This window comes from Muscardinus avellanarius, assembly GCF_963383645.1.
Source record: "Muscardinus avellanarius genome assembly, chromosome: 4".
NCBI lineage: Eukaryota > Metazoa > Chordata > Mammalia > Rodentia > Gliridae > Muscardinus > Muscardinus avellanarius.
In genome coordinates, this window is record NC_137789.1 from 41768531 (window position 1) to 41786093 (window position 17563).

The following is a 17563-nucleotide window of genomic DNA, read 5'->3' on the forward strand; positions in this document are numbered from 1 at the left end:
TCACTGCCAATTTCAATGTTGTGAGGTTTTATGACCCGGATTTTCTTCTAAAAGTTTATAGTCTTAAGATTTATATTTAGGTCTTTTATCTATTTTGAGTTAATACTTGTATGTGGGACTAGGTAAGGGTCCAATTTTATTCTTTTCCATGTAATTATTATTTTTCAACAATATTTAGTTAAAAGAATATTATTTCCACCACCAAATGTTCATGGAAACCTTGTCAAAAATAACTTGACAATATAGGGAAGAATTTAGCTCTAGGCTTGTATTTAACTCCAATGGTTTATATATCTGCCTTTAGAACAGTACTACACTGTTTCAATTATTGTAGCTTTATATGGTTTGAAATCAGAAAATATATATCTGCTAGCTTTGTTCTTTTTCAAGATCGTTTTGGGTATCTAGAATTCATATTCCATATTAGGATAGATTTTTTTCTGAAAAATAAATATATAAATATATGATAGTTTCACCAAAAAAACAGAAAAAAATATGCTCTGGTAAGAAAGAAAGCAAAAAGAAATATTGAAATGTTATCTTTAAATCATCAAAAGCTTGGCATCAGACAAATGAAACTGTTATGTGAGATTATCATTTTTAATATTGGATATTGCTATAATACTAGATGTCAACCACTAAGCCAAGCATGGGAGGGAGGGATGGGGAGAGAATGGGGTGGGGATCGGGTGGGGACTGACTGGGCAATGTGTGCATGTATGTCTACAAAAGTTTGTATCCCACTATGATGTATGAATACAGTGCACCAATAAAATAAAATTTAAAAAAAAAACACAAATGCTGAGTACAAGGACAACTTGCTTAAGATTCACAAGGAAAGGCAAACTGACTCAAGGGGTGTTACAGTTTGGGGGGTGAGGGTTTCGTTTGGGGGAAACTGTCCCCAGGGATCTTTGTTAGACCCCTGGGAATAATTTCCCAAAAACTCCCCAAAGAAACAAAAAGCAGAAAAACAGAAAAGGAGAAAAACTGCGGGTTCTTGTCCTGAGCTAAGGATAAGTATACATAGCTCGGACACTTGCTGAAGATTTAAAGAAGTTTATTAAAAGATAGAAATACAGAAGATAGTTACAACCCCACGCCATTGGGGGGGGTCTGAGCCAATTCACCACCCAAAGATACAGCATGGATCAGACTTTTTATACCCGTGACCTCCATCTTGTTTATGTAATTCTGACTAGTAAACGTCCCTGTAAGGTGCCTCCCCCAGCTAGGTGTGGCAAGGTGTCTCCTTTCAGGAAGGTGGACCCCTCCTACCATATTAGCTAGCTTATCTAATCATATAGATCTGTCTTTAGAATGAGGATGGGAAAGTCCTAGTTCCCCTCGCCTATAGACTTGCTAATTACCTAGCTAGGTTAATTTACATTGGAATAGTTGCCTGCTTTCAGGCAGAAACCAAGTCCTTTCACAGATTTTCCCCTCACCCAATTTTTGGAATATATTAAAAATCTTAGCTTTCTCAAATCTTCCTCGGCCATTCCCAATACTGGTACAAGGGGCATTGGTAGAACGAGCCCTCCCCGCTCCGGGGTGACTCACTTCTGCAGGTTTTCTTGTCTGGGTTCAGGGTGAAGCCCTTGAGGCAGCGGCAGGTGTAAGAGGTGCCGGTGTTCACACACTCGTGCTGACACCCGTGATTAGGTGAGGCACAGTAGTCGATCTCTGGAAAGAAAAATCAGATGAATGACGAACAAAGCAACACAGATAGCATAGGAAAAACGGCTATGAAGTCTCCAGCCTTCATTTTTCCTAAAAGGGTAAAATTCATGCCTCAGAAACAAAGCCAGGAAGGGACCTCTCAATAAAGCTGTCTCTATGCCTAGGATTAGGGCCTGGAAGAGAATCTCTTTGTCATGTTACAAAAACATTTTTGCAATAAAAGAATTTGTGGGCATGCTTTTCTTGTCTTGGTTCACAGAAGAGCCACTAAAATGAAAACTGGGTGTTTGCTGGATTATAGGCAGGGAAGAGAGAGTTTAGTTGAGTGTGAAATGGAATTTATGCAATGGAACGATTAAACCTTCTCCAAATCAAACTCTAAACCACTTAAAGGCCTCGAACACTGAGCCAAACAATAGCATACAACATTATACCCCGGGAAATACCAGCCCTGGGAGGGAAAGTCACAAATGAGTTTGGAATTCCTCCTTCCCTATCTCAGTGGGCTCGGCTGACAGAAATATGACTTTCCATCTCAAGATTCACAGTCAGAGAATGTGATCTCTAGAGAGACTCTAATTTAAACCAAAATATTCAGTGAGAAAGGGTTTCATGGAATTTATTATAAATGTATTTTATTTGTATAAGCATTTTTCTTTTCTTTTCTTTTTTTGTGGTACTAGGGTGGAACCCAGCGGCTTTTCTACCTCCAGGCTGTACTCAACCATTTTTAAATATGAAAAGAGATTGTGCTATTGAAGGAACTGTACTGGAATTTAAATGCATTGTTTAAAACTGCTGGAAATAAGTGGCCACTTCAAAGAAGTCTTTGTTTTGATGAAGATTTCCTTCCTTCCTTCCTTCCTTCCTTCCTTCCTCTCTCCCTTCCTCCCTCCTCCTCCCTTTTCTATCTTCTTACTTTCTTTGTCCTAGGGATTGAACCTAGGGACATTCTGCCTCTAAGCAACACCGCCAGCTCTTTTTTTTTTAAATTTTATTATTTATTTGGTGGTACTGGGGGTAGAACCAGAGGCTTACTACCTCCAGGCAATACTCCCAGACCTATTTTATATTTTATTTGGAAACAGGGTCTCACTAAGTTGCTGAGAGCCTCACTAAGTAGCTGAGGCTGGCTTCAAACCTGTGTGATCCTTCTGTCTCAGCCTCCCAAGTGCTGGGATTACAAGTGTGCGCCTCCATGCCCCACTCTTTTTTTTTTTTTTTTTTTTTGAAAGTTGCTGAAGCTGGCTTGGAACCTGCAATTCTCCTGTCTCAGCCTCCCAAATCCTGGGATTACAGGTGTGTGTCCCCACAGCTGGCTCATATTTATCTTTAAAAGACTATGACTGCTGGGCGTGGTGGCTCACGCTTGTAATCCCAGCATTTGGGAGGTGGAGACGGGGAGGATCATGGTTCGCAGACAGCCTCAGCTACTTAGGCCCTTTGCAACTCAGTGAGACCCTTTTTCAAAAAATAAAAAGGAGGCCGGGCGTGGTGGCGCACGCTTGTAATCCCCACGCTTGGGAGGCAGAGACAGGAGGATCGCGCAGGTTCGAAGCCAATCGCACGCGCTGGTTTAGGAGACCCTGTTTCCAAATAAAAATGTAAAAATGGGTCTGGGAGTGTAGCCCGGAGGTAGAAGGGCTTCCAGGAACCCCAGTACCACAAAATAAATAAATAAATAAATAAATAAATAAATAAATAAATAAATAAATAAAAAATAAAAAGGACTAAAAAACAGGGATGGGGTGTAGCTCAGAGGTAGAATGCCCTGGGGTTCCATCCCTAGAACCAGGAAGAAAAAAAAAAAGACTTTGACTCTTAAAATGTATATATGACTGTAATACCATGCTCATATATAAAGGTATTTTTAAAACTTTTAATTTGGAAACTTTCAAACTTACAAAAAGTTGAAAACATAAGAATCATACAAGAAAGACCTACATATTCTTTACCTAGATTCTCCTATTGTTAACATTTTACACCATTTGATCATCTTAAAGCATTTGGTCATCTCTCTGTTCTGTTTTTTTAGAGGGTAAGTTACAATCATCATGGCTCTTTTTCTTTTCTTTCTTTCTCTTTCCTACTTTCTTTCTTTTTCTTTTCTTTTGTCTGTCATTTCTTTCTGGGTACTGGGATGAAACCCAGGGGCATTCTACCTCCAAGCTGCAACCCCAGCCCTATTTTTTATTCTTTCTTTTGAACAAAGGTCTTACTAAGTTGTAGAAGTCTAAGGCCTTCTACTAAGTAGCTGAGGCTGTCCTCAAACCGTGATCCTCCTGTCTCAGCCTCCCAAATGCTGGGATGACAAGCGTGCGTCACCACGCCTGGCTCTCTTTTCCTTTAAATGTAGTATCTGCTTCCTAAGAAGATATTCTCTTATAAAACCCCAATGTAGCCGGGCATGGTGGCGCACGCTTGTCAATTTTTAAAAAAATTTATTTTGTGGTACTTGGGATTGAACTCAGAGGCATTCTACCTCCGAGCTATACCCCTGAGTCCTATTTTATGTTTTATTCTGAAACAGGGTCTCACGAAGTTGCTTGCGGGCCTCAGTTGCTGAGACTGACCTCATATCTGTGATCTTCCTGTCATAGCCTCCCAAGTACTGGAATTACAGGTGTTTGCCACCACAACTGGTGAGGAGGCAACTTTTTAAAACTGGTAATTTACTACAAGAAGTTTTCTTCTCATTGCTTTATTTATTTATTTATTATTTATTTATTTATTTATTATGTTTTAATATCTTTCTTCACTAAAGGATCCTGTTTAAAGATCCAAATATATATATATATATATATATATATATATATATATATATATATATATATTTAAGCTAGTGTGGTGAAACACACCCATAATCTGACTACTTGGGAGGCTGAGGCAGGAGGATTACAAGTTTGAGGCCAGCCTCATCAACTTAGCAAGGCTGTCAGCAATTTAGCAAGACTACATTTCCAAAATAAAAAAAAATAGGACTGGGGGTATAGATCAGAGGTAGGATGCCCCCAGGTTCAAGCCCAGTGACACAAATAAAATAAAATAAAATAAAATAAAATAAAATAAAATAAAATAAAATAAAATAAAAAGGTTTTACAAACTGGGTGTGGTAGTGCACACCTGGAATCCCAGTACTTGGGAGGATGAGATGGGAGGATCGCAGGTTCATGGCTAGCCTCAGCAACTTGGTGAGGCCCTCCACAACTCAGTGATACCTATTTCAATAAGTCTGGGGATATAGCTCAGAGGCAGAAAGCCGTTAGATTCAATTTCCAGTACCACACACAAAAAAAGTTTTTACATTTAAGTGACATGTCAAAGTGCTCATGAGTTAATGATATACTGTATGATCTCAACTCTATAAAACATATCCATATCCATATGTTAGAAATAGGTTAAAAAATACTGGAGGGAGAGCCAGGAGTGGTAGTACACGCTTGTAATCTCAGTATTTGGGAGGCTGAGACAGGAGGATTACAGGTTCATGGCCAGCTTCAGCTATTTAGTGAGGTCTTCTGCAATGTAGTAAGACCCTGCTTCAAAATAAAGAACAAAAAATAGGGCTGGGGGTGTATCTCAGAAGTAGAATAGCCCTGAGTTCAATTCCCAGTACTGCAAAAATAAATAAATAGATAAAAATGCTGGAGGGAAATATACCAAATTGTTATTAATAATGGAATCATTATCGCTGGGTGATAGATCACAGATCATTTTATTTTATGCAATTTTATTTCTAAATGAACCAATTTTTATGATAAGCCAGTATTGCTTTTGTAATTAGAAAAAGTATTAGAAATAAAAATACACATTCATAATTTTGAAACTAGTTGCCATGGAAAACAGAAGAAAAAATATAGAAAAAAGAGCAGTGTAGGAGGTGCCTAGAGATTAGGAGAAAATAATCAAGAATGTTGCTGGAACAATATATATAGTTACAGATGTTTCTATCCAAAACACAAACTATAGTGGAACGACGTGAGTTTAAAACCTCAGTACTGCAGAGCAATTAAAAACTTGTGTTAATGGGATTTGGGAAGATAAGAACTACATGCATGGCTGTGGAGAGAGGGCCACATGCTTTATAGATCCCAGTGTCTATGATCACCACCTCTCCTTCTGTTGCCATCATGCAGGCTCAACACTGCTGTGCCTTACAGATCCTGCCTCAGGGCCTTTGCATGGGTGCCACATGCCCTCTCCCTCAAATCTGTCCTTTCTCTCTCATCTCTTTATTTTTAAAATTGTATTTATTTAGCCGGGTGTGACAGCAAACAATTGTAAGGAGGATCGCGCAGGTTCGAAGCCAGCCTCGCTGGCTTAGGAGACCCTGTTTCAAAAAAAAAAAAAAGTATATATATATATATATATATATATATATATATATATATATATATATATATATGGTCTGGGAGTGTAGCTCGGAGGTAGAAGGGTTTCCAGGAACCCCAGTACCACCAAAAAATATTATTTATTTATTTATTTAGTGGTACTGGGGATGGAACCCAGGGGCATTCTACCTTTAAGGGTCTCACTAAGTAGCTGAAAGTAGCTGAAGCTGGCCATGAACCCAGATCCTCCTTTCTCAGGGCCACCATACCCAGCTCTCTCATCTCTTTCAAGTCTTTGATCAAACACATCTTGTTATTTTTCAGTACTAGGGATGGAACCCAAGGTAATTCTACCTCCAAGCGACACCCCCAGCCCTATTTTTTATTCTTTATTTTGAAGCAGGGTCTCACTGAGTTCAAAGGGCCTCATCAAGTAGTTGAGGCTGGCTGCGAACCAGGATCCCCCTGTCTCGGCCTCCCAAATGCTGGGATTACAGGGGTGCCCACCACGCCCGGCTTCAAATGCCTCTCTCTGTGAGACCCAGAGTCTTCTCTTACCCTGCTCCAATACGATGTCCGCTCCATCAGGACAAATGTTCATTCACGCTGTCAGCCCTGTGTCTACAACTGATTCTGGCACACAATAGATACTTAACAAATATTCGTGGAATAAAAATGGTTACGGGTATTACAGTTAGTGGAGTAGATTCTGTCAGGCTTTAGCTACATAGACAGTGTACCTTAAGAACCAGCAAGGGAACCATGTGTGGTGGCATGGGCCTGTCATCCCAGTACTCAGAGGGTTGCAGGTTCGTGGCCCGCCTCAGGAACTTAGTGAGACCTTGTTACCAAATAAAAAAATAAAATGGGATGGGGTGTAGCTTGGAGGTAAAATGTCCCTGGCTTCAATCCCTAGTACCAGAAAAAGGAGAAAGGAAAAAAAAAAAAAAAAGAACCGGCAAGAGGTCACTCGTGTCCTTCTTAAGGCTTCTTCCCACCAGACTGTTTTTCAAAGTCCTTCTAAGAGGCTCAGCAGTCAGCATCCTCTGGCCGCCAACGCTCAGCCAGTTAGAACCCAGTCCATCATTCTTTCCTCCAGCACACATTCCTCCATTTGGTACACAAGACATGGGGCTCTCTTCAGCAAACTGGTCAAAGGTCTGTGAAAGTCTAGAGAGTGCGTTGCTGTCATATTTACCAGGCCCGGCCAACCCACTAAATAAATTAGCTTATTCTGATGTGACTCATTTTTGTGATCGCAAAGAATGGGAGAAGTTCAGTTTGTTCTCTTGGTCTCTAAACCGCAAAATAGATATCTGCTCAGTCTGGGGAAGCCCTTTCTAGGAGGCAGCGCCAAGCAGAGTGGAAGGGATTGCCTGGAACCTGGTGAGCCGGGCCCGAGTGCAGGCCGGACAATAGCAGGGTGAGGAATCTGTTGGATCAGCAAGAACCAGGCTGAACCTTGAGGCCCCTTCTAACCGAGGGCCACTGGTTGCTGCACACAGGCCCTCAGGCGCGGAAGTGGCACATCAGAGGCTGTGAGAAGGTCGCAGGGCTCGGCAGGTCAACGATGTCCTCACCAGGAAACCTGACAACTAGTGTGCTCTAGTTCTTCAGTTGCTGACTCAATATAAAATTGTTATCTTCTACACCCCCTTTTATTTTATTTTTAATTTTTTTAAATTTATTTTTTCAGCACTGAGGATGGAAGGTAGGGGCATTCTACTCTGAGATACACCCCCAGTCCTATTTTTTACTCTTTATTTTAAAACAGGGTCTCACTGAGTGACAAAGGGTCTCACTAAGTAGTTGAGGCTGTTCTTGAACTGCGATCCTCCTGTCTCACCCTCCCAAGTCCTAGGATTACATGAGTGCGCCACCACACCTAGCTTCATTCTTTATTTTGAAACAGGGTCTAAGTTGCAAAGGGCCTCACTAAGCAGCTGAGGCTGGCTGCGAACCTGCAATCCTCCTGTCTCAGCCTCCCAAGTACTGGGGATTGCAAGTGTGGGCCACCATGCCCAGCTCACCCCTTTTATTTATTTGTTTGTTTGTTTACTTAATATTTAGGAACAGTTGCTGTTCAAGCCGGGCGTGGTGGCACACTCTTGTAATCCCAGCATTTGGGAGGGTGAGACCGGAGGATCGCGGTTTGCGGACAGCCTCAGCTACTTAGTGAGGCCGTCTGCAACTCAGTGAGACCCGGTTTCAAATTAAAAGAATAAAAAAATAGAGTAGGGGGTGTACCTCGGAGGTCGAATGCCCCTGGGTTTCATCCCCAGACCTGGGAAAAAAAAAAAAGAAACAGTTGCTGTTCAGTGGCCGGCCTTGAATCTGCAATCCTTCTGTCTCAGCCTCCCAAGTCCTGGGATTACAGGCGTGCGCTACCATGCCCAGCTCTGTCTCCCTTTGAATAAAGCACCAAATATTCATTTAGTGCTCTGCTCTGTGCGAGGCCTTTCTACTTGAAAAACAAGGTGGAAATATCAACCCAGTGACTAATGGAATCTGAAAAGCAATGAGCATACTGCTCTCAAAATCAGAAGATAATAAATAGCAACATGAAAATGATGATGTCCACAATTATCTTTATTAATCGGTATGGTATTAGAAAAGCTGGGCGTGGTAGTGCAGTCCTACAATCCCAGCTATTCTGGAAGCTGAGGCAGGGGCATTGCAAGTTTGAGGCCAGCCTCAGCAATTTAGCAAGACCCTGTCTCAAAATAAAAAATAAAAAGTATTGGGGATGTAGCTCACTGGTGGGGTGCCCCTGGGTTCAATCCTTAGTATTGTAATTAATATATACTTGAAGCCAGCCTCAACAATTGAGTGAGACCCTGTTTCCAAATAAAAAATAAATAAAATAGAACTGGGGGGCATAACTCAGATGTAAAACATCCCTGGGTTCAGTCCCCAGAACCATAATACACACACACACACACACACACACACACACACACACACATTATAGTAGTAAATTTGATGTTTTATAGATAAAATGTATATTTTTATGTATAAAATATATATTTTGCCACAATTAAAAAATCCTTTAGGGGACATTTTATTTTTTATTTTTATTTTATTTATTTATTTATTTATTTATTTATTTATTTATTTTTTGGTGGTACTGGGGTTCCTGGAAGCCCTTCTACCTCTGGGCTACACTCCCAGACCTATTTTTACATTTTTATTTGGAAACAGGGTCTCCTAAGCCAGCGCGCGCGGCTGGCTTTCGAACCTGCGCGATCCTCCTGTCTCTGCCTCCCAAGCGCGGGGATTACAAGCGTGCGCCACCACGCCCGGCTTTAGGGTACATTTTAAATCCCAACCATAATGCTTATTTAGGAATACAGGGCTCTAATTACGCACACGTAGGTCTAATCCTAAACTAATTATGCTTGGAATATTACATCAACTAGAATACCTATTGTAGGCAATGATTATACATTTACTAACTAGACTAGCATTTAAGTAAACTTTTGGTTAAAAGTAGAGACTGAAATATAAAAAGCGTCGTTTAGTTAGCTTTGGAGGTATATAAGAAGTGGGGAGGTTATGAAATTTCTCAACATCACAGCAGCAGTCAGGCCGCCTTGGCCAATCGGCGATGCTAATTACTAACAGGGTGGCTGCAGGGACTCTCGGCTTCTCCCCCACCCTGCTTTTCTGTCCTTGTCACTGCCCCTATTTTGCAACCCACAGATGTGGAGCACTCGCGTGTCTCAGTTCTTGCAAATCAAGGCTTTCACTTGACTTACTGATCACAAGTTTCCAAGGCCTCAGAGCATCTCCTTCCTCTGGCCGGGTATGACTCCCGCCCACCCACAAGCACCGTGGGAAAGCGGTCCCCCGTAGAGGAGGGATCACCCTGGTGCCGCCTGCCTAGACGCCTGCCTAGACTCCCAGATTTCCCAGCGCTCTGCTCTGCCTACGCACTGCAGCAGCCGGCTTCTGTATCTTGACTCTGACAGGGCCCAAAGACAGTGGAGCTGCTGGCGCAGAGCCCGCTTGGAGAGACCTCCCAGCTGTATCAGCCCTGCCCTGATTCCTAGCCAACCCCCTTCCCCTGCACCACCGTATCTACTTCCATGTCTCATTCCAGGACTCAGACCTCCTCTTTGCTGCACCATCCTGGGACTTGGAGTCCTCCATGTGCTAAGGAATTTGGGGACAAGAGACATGTTGAGCAGCACTGGGGGAGACCCTGCAGGTCTGGGAACTGGGCCCGGGGTGGGGTAGGAAGCAGGTGACCACGGCAAGACTGACGTTCTGCAGACTGGATAAATGCCCACTCCATCCAGCTTGTTTCTTGCCCTTGCCTCCGGCCGTGGATCTTGTCTGGACCACACTCTGGGTCCTCAGTTACTTCAGTCCTGGCATCGTGACCAAGCTGCTCTGTGCAGGCAGGACTCGTGTCTCCCACCAACTTCCAGTGGAAGTCTTGACTTTTTAATGCACCTTTAAGCTTAGCCTCGGCATATGGTATACACCCAATAAATGCTAAAGGTCCCTGAAACCAGCAGCATCTTTTACAAGAAGTTACTTAGCACCAGGCAACTAGCTAAATGCTTTCTAGGAATTATCTCATCTAGTCTTCAGATGATTCTAGGAGGTCAGCAGTATTATCATCCCCTGTTCCAGTGGAAGAAACTGAAAGATAAAATAACTTGTCTAAAATCACCCAGAGAAAAGGCAGAGGCTCTGGGATTTGAGCCCGCAGTGCAGGGCTCCCCTTTGATAAGAAGACTGACCCACCTGCCCAGCAGCCACAACTCCTGGCTGTGACCACACCAGACAGCTGCTTCACGATTCTGGGTGTTCAGAAGAGAAGGAGGCTGAGGGCGGCAGTCCACTCATTCATTTGCTCATTCTCTCCATAAAACAAACAAACAAAACAAGCAAGAAACTGTATGCCAGCCATGTGCCAGGCATCGAGAGCTCAGCTCCCCTGAGACTGTATCTTCACACGTCTTTCCTTCCCCTGGGACCCCCATTTCACCCTTCTTTGCCTGGTGAATGATGACTGTGCCTTCAAGACCCAGCCAATGTCTGTCCTCCAGGTAGGACCTCGCCGCTTTCATTCCTATTGGCTTATCGTGGGGGCTCCAGAAGGATGTTTCTGATGCAATGCACCCTTTACTGTTCCTTATGCTCTTGGCTTCCAGCTCTGGTACTTATAAGCTGTTGATATTAAAGAATAGGAGAAAGTTGAGTGTGGGGGTGCACACCTGTAATCCCAGTATTTGGAAGGCTGAGATCGGAGGATTACAGGTTCAAGACCAGCCTCAGCAACATAGTGAAACCCTTAGCAAGGCTTTGTTTCAAATGTGTGTGTGTGTGTGTGTGTGTGTGTGTGTGTGTGTGTGGCACTGGGGGTGGAACCCAGAGGCTTTCTACCTCCGGGCTATACTCCCAGACCTATTTTATATTTTATTAGAAACAGGGTCTCACTAAGTTGCTGAGAGCTTCACTCACTAGCTGAGGCTGGCTTTGAACCTGTGCCATCCTCCTTGTCTCAGCCTCCCAAGCGCGGGGATTACAAGTGTGCACCACCATGCCCAGCGTTGTTTCAATATTTAAAAAAAATAAAATAGGGCGTGGAGGTAGAATGTACCTAACATGGATGATGCACTTTAGAAAGATTAAAGGCACATGAACTTTTTAGAAATTAAAACCCTATTTTCTCATAAATATATTTCTGAGAAGCCTTATCGTATTCTAAATTGCTATTTAACCTTTCTTTTTCTTTCTTTCTTTCTTTCTTTTTTTTTTCTCTCTCTTTTTTTTTTTTTTGCAGTACTGGGGACTGAACCAGGGGCATTCTACCTCTGAGCTATATCCCCAGCCCTATATTTTATTCTGTCTTTTGTAACAGGGTCTCACTGGTGCAAAGGGCCTCAGTAAGCAGCTGAGGCTGGCTTCGAACTCGTGCAGTCCTCCTGCCTCAGCCTCCCAAATGCTGGGATTATAAGTGTGCACAACTACACCCTGTCTGAGCTATATCCCTAGTCTTATTTTTTATTTTTTAAATTTATTCTTTATTTTGAAACAGGGTCTCACTAAGTTGCAGAGAACCTCACTAAGTAGCTGAGGCTGTCCATGAACCGTGATCCTCCTGTCTCATTCTCCAAGTACTGGGATTACAAGTGTGCACCACCACACTTGGCTTTTTCTCAACCTCACTCTTTAAAAATTCTGGGTCCTAAACTGAGCGTGATGGTGCATGCTTGTAATCCCAGCATTCGGGAGGCTGAAACAGGAGGATCGTAGTTCGCGGACAGCCTCAGCTACTTAGTGAGGCCCTCTGCAACTTAGTGAGACCCTGTTTCAAAATAAAGAATAAAAAAATAGGGCAGGGGTTGTAGCTTGGAGGTTGAATGCCCCTGGGTTCCATCCCCAAACCTGCAATAAATAAATTAATTAATTAACTAATAAAATAAAATAAAATTCTGGGTCCTGACACTTTAAAAATAAGCTTCAGATAAAAGGATAATAATCCATACACAACCTTTAAAGTGCTTCCACATACATTTATATTTTAAAAAAAACTTTTGGAATTATTTTGCAAAGCTAGAGATCACCTTGAGTATATAGATTTTATATTCTGATTTTGAAAGCTAAAATTTATTCTGATTTTTAAGTATATTAAAAGCAAATGGAGCCAGGCGTGGTGGCGCACGCTTGTAATCCCCGCGCTTGGGAGGCGGAGACAGGAGGATCGTGCAGGTTCAAAGCCAGCCACGATGGCTTAAGAGACCCTGTTTCCAAATGAAAAAGTATAAAAAATAGGTCTGGGAGTGTAGTCTGGAGGTAGAAGGGCTTCCAGGAACCCCAGTACCACCACCACCACCAAAAAAAAAGCAAATGGAACCAAATAGCTTAAGTGAAAACTGGCCAATTCTTTGCAAAATGCCATCCACCTATCCCTACTCCACCCACAAGAAACCACCCTCAGCTCTTCTTGGCTTAGCGATTTTCTGCTACATGTGTGGAGTCAAAGCTGGAGCCTTCAAGCCACAAAGCTTGAAGGGAAACATTCCCTGAGCCTTGTAAATACGGACGGGCACAGCCAGCCTGTGGCTCCATGAAGAAAGGGGTCTGACTGGCCGCGCACTCGGCGGGTGCTGCAAGAACATGCCCACGCGTGGTCTCCATCAGAAGATCCTTCATCAAATACTCTGAGTGGTGATGCTGAGACAGACTCGTTTCAAATGGTTTGGAAAGGCTTGATAGGAGAAGAGCACGGACAAAAGGTATTTGACCCTCATGACATAATCCTATGCTAATCTGTGCTTGGGGTATTCCCCAAAGCAATAGCAGTGTGTGTGTGTGTGTGTGTGTGTGTGTGTGTGTGTGTGTAACTTACTTGCGCACGTTTTTTTATCTGAGTTAAGAGCAAATCCTTCACGACACCGGCACAGGTAGGAGCTGTCGGCATTTACACACTCGTGTTCACATCCGTGGTCTTCTGAAGCACAGTAGTCCACAGCTGCAGAAAATAAGACGTATTCAGAGTTTCATTAGAAATACCAACAGAGGAAAAGAGAATGACAGGATGGAAGCACACTGCAACAAATCTGAATCAGGACCTGTACTGTTGCTTCTCAAAGAGAATGAATAAATGAAATAAATAAAGAGTAAATAAGTAAATGAACAAAGCCAGGCAAGGGGGTGCACGCCTACGATCCCAGTACTGGAGAGGCTGAGATAAGAGGCGTGCAGGCTCAAAGCCTTGCTCAGTAACTGAGCAAGGCCTTCAGCAACTTAGTGAGACCCTGTTTCAACCAAAAAATATAAAATAAAATAGGGCTGGGAGTGTAGCTCAGAGTAGAATGCCCTTGGGTTCAATCCCCAGTACCATAAAAAAAAAAAAGAGTATGGATAAACAAATATAAATACAAGGCCTCTCCCTCTTACAGAAAAAAAAAATTAGGAGTCTAGATCAAGCAATTCATATCAGAAGTTAAACTAAGGAATATATGAACAATTATATTCAATAGTTAAAGAAATGCAAATCAAAATGACCACAAGGCATACTATCTATTAAACTGGCAAAATACAGATGAGATAAAAACCCAGTGGTGGCAAATAGTGTGGACACAGAGTTATAAATGCTCAGTGGCACTGGAAATTGATTTTAAAGAACCATATGGAAGTCAATTTGATAACGTTCATACTGGAAATGTGAAACAAAAAATAATTGAAGAAAAGGGAGACATTAAATAGAAATAAGCCATTTATTTTTGTTTGTTTGTTTATGTGGGTCTGAGGATAAAACCCAGGGGCATTCTACTTCTGAGCTACACCTCCTGCCCTATTTTCTATTCTTTATTTTGAAACAGGGTCTCACTAAGTTGCGGAGGGCCTCACTAAGTAGCTGAGGCTGGCTGCGAACCGCAATCCTCCTGTCTCAGCCTCCTGAATGCTGGGATTACAACCGTGCGCCACCACATCCAGTAAAATAAGCCATTTAGGCCGGGTGTGGTGGCACACGCTCGTAATCCCTGTGCTTGGGAGGCAGAGACAGGAGGATCGTGCAGGTTTGAAGCTGGCCGCGCTGGCTTAAGAGACCCTGTTTCCAAAAATAAAAAAGTATAAAATAGGTCTGGGAGTATAGCCTGGAGGTAGAAGGGCTTCCAGGAACCCCAGTACCACCAAAAATAAATAAATAAATAAATAAATAAGCCATTTAGAGTAGCATTATTGACAAGGACAAAATATCTGGAAAATAAGATGAACATATAATAGTGGTTTTTGTGTGTGTGGTACTGTAGATAGAACTCAGAGACTTTCTACCTCCAAGCGACACCCCCAGCCCTATTTTTTATTCTTTATTTTGAAATAAGGTCTCGCTGAGTTGCAAAGGGCCTCACTAAGCAGCTGAGGCTGTCTGAGAACCGTGATCCTCCTGTCTCAGCCTCCCGAATGCTGGGGTTACAAGCGTGCGCTGCCACGCCCGGCTTTGAAGGATGAACATATAATAAAAGTAAATGGTTTATTTATGAGATAATGCACTGGCCTGTTTCTCACTAATCCCACAAATATTTACTAATATTTTCTATGGGCTAGGCTCTGTTTTCGGTGCTGCAGATTAAGCAAATAACAAGACAAACATTCCAGTCCTCGGGTGCTTATATCTGTATGATGGTGGTAGAAACAAGCAAAATATTAAAAAATCAGTAAATAAAACATCCATTGGGAGATGGAGAACATTTGGGGGGAAATAAAACAGCAAAGGGAGCCAGGCATGGTGGCGCACACCTGTAATACAGTACTTGAGGGGCTGCATCAGGAGGATTGAAGGTGTGAAGCCAGCCTCAGTAACTTAGGGAGGTTGTCAGCAACCTAGGGAGATCTTGTTTCCAGATAAGAAATAAAATCAGTCTAAGGGTGTAGCTTGGGGGTAGAATGCCTCTGGGTTCAATCCCCAGTATCGCAAAAACAAGGAAGGGGAATAGGGGCTGTGGGGGAGGGGCCTGGGCAGGGAGGCTGGGGTGCGATAGAGGTGGTCACAAAAGGCCTCAACAAGGCAGAGCCTTGGATGAGGTGCCAGCCAGGAGGACATCTGAGAGAGAGCATCCTGGGCAAACGGGACAGCAAGTGCAGAGGCTGGGAGGTGGGGACCGGCCTGGTGTGCTGGTAGGTCAGCAGACAGGCCAGGGAGGGGCGGGGAGAGGGAGGCGTTCAAACAGTGCAGCCGGGAGCGACCCGAGGGCCCCCACAAGGACTTCTGCTTCCACTCTTAGAGAGCTGGGAGTCATTGGAGTATTCTGCACAGAGACACTGAGATAAGACTGGGGAAGGCAAACGCCAGAGGAAACCCAGCCTGGAGGTTGCTTCAGCAGGGACCTGAGCCTTTCAGCAGGACGGAGGTGTTGGGAGAAGAGGTGTTCTGGAGGTTATAGGCTGAGGCATGGCCCCCAAAAAACATATATTGTAATCCTAACTGCCGGTACCTTGGGCTTTATTTGGAAATAGGGTCATCACAGCAGTGATCAAGTTAAGATGGGCTCACTGGGGTAAGTCCTAATCCAACATGAGTACTGGCTTCTCAGAAGCAGAGAGCACCATGGGAAGGCAGAGAGGCGGAGAGAATGCCACAGGAAGACAGAGATGGGAGTGATGTTCCTGAAAACCCAGGATCCAAGGATGGAAGCCACCACGGGAAGCTGGGAGGTGAGGAGGGACTCCCTCCCCAGGCGGTCCTCCCCGCCACACCCTGATTTCACATTTCAAGCTACCTGTACCAAGGACACTGCTGTTGTTTTAAGTCACCCAGTTCATGGCACTTTGATATGGCAGCCTTGGGGAACTAAAACACTGGGTATAAGTTGAAGGTGGGGCCACAGGGCTCCCGTTGGATTAGAGGTGAAGCAAGAGAAACAGGAATTAAACTGACTCCAGCGATTTGAGAGTGAGTAGTTGAAGAATAGTGCTGCCATTAACAGGGATGGGGAAGGTGCCCGTGGAGCAAGGTTACTGGGGGGAAAAGAGCAGTTCCATTTTGCTTTTTTTATTTTTTTGTGGTACTGGGGGTGGAACCCAGAGGCTTTTCTACCTCTGGGCTACACTCCCAGACCTGTTTTATACTTTATTTGGAAACAGGGTCTCACTAAGTTGCCGAGAGCCTCACTAAGTAGCTGAGGCTGGCTTTGAACCTGTGCGATCCTCCTGTCTCAGCCTCCCAAGCGCAGGGATTACAAGCGTGCACCACCACACCTGGCTAGCAGTTCCATTTGGGACTTTAGGCGTGCATCAGAATAGCGACTATAGTGACCTACTTGTAAATAAGAAGGCAAATGGAATCTGGTGGGAAAAAAAAAGTAGATCCGAAAATTGTATATTTACAATGATTATTACCTTTTCTAAGGCAGAGCGCAGAAATTAGACAGAGGAATGTTTGTTATGTTAAGGTAGTAAGATAATGGTTATGTTTTTTTCCTTTAAAAAGTATTTATTTTGAGCCGGGCATGGTGGCGCACGCTTGTAATCCCCGCGCTTGGGAGGCTGAGACAGGAGGATCGCGCAGGCTCGAAGCCAGCCTCAGCTACTTAGTGAGGCTCTCAGCAACTTAGTGAGACCCTGTTTCAAAATAAAATATAAAATAGGTCTGGGAGTATAGCCCAGAGGTAGAAAGCCTCTGGGTTCCACCCCCAATACCACAAAAAAAGAAAAAAGAATAAAAAGTATTTATTTTATAATGTTTGAAGACATACTAATATTGAAAGTAAATAAATGTAAGATATATATAAATAAAAAGAAAGAAATAGAATCTAAAAAATTAATACACATGTACTGTTAAGTCAGAGGGTGCACGGGGCCCAGTGGTTTTCACGCTACGTGGGTCTCACAAGCACAGCTGCTTATAACACAGGGCAGTCTGACCCAGTCTAAGGAGCAGTTACCAAAAACAAGGAAACAGTCACAAGGGAGAACATTCCAACCTGACCACCAAGGCTGGCCCCCACCACCTGTGAGCAACCAAGTCTGGCTGTTCCTGGAACCAGGCACCACCCTCTCCCTTTCTCCACTGATATAAAAAAATTTCG

General features: G+C 43.4%; 1 protein-coding gene across 4 annotated transcripts in view; it reads right to left on the reverse strand.

Annotated features, from left to right (window-relative positions):
- MATN2 (matrilin 2) overlaps positions 1-17563 on the reverse strand; it is a gene marked incomplete at both ends in the record, with an annotated part of 152786 nt that overhangs the window by 49987 nt on the left and 85236 nt on the right. For 3 of the 4 annotated variants that reach the window (XM_080694028.1, XM_080694026.1, XM_080694027.1), the window contains 2 exons: positions 1564-1686; positions 13381-13503. In XM_080694028.1, coding sequence (XP_080550154.1) covers positions 1564-1686; positions 13381-13503 — 246 coding nt within the window. The remainder of the gene's footprint in view (positions 1-1563; positions 1687-13380; positions 13504-17563) is intronic. The other variant, XM_080694029.1, reaches the window with a different exon arrangement.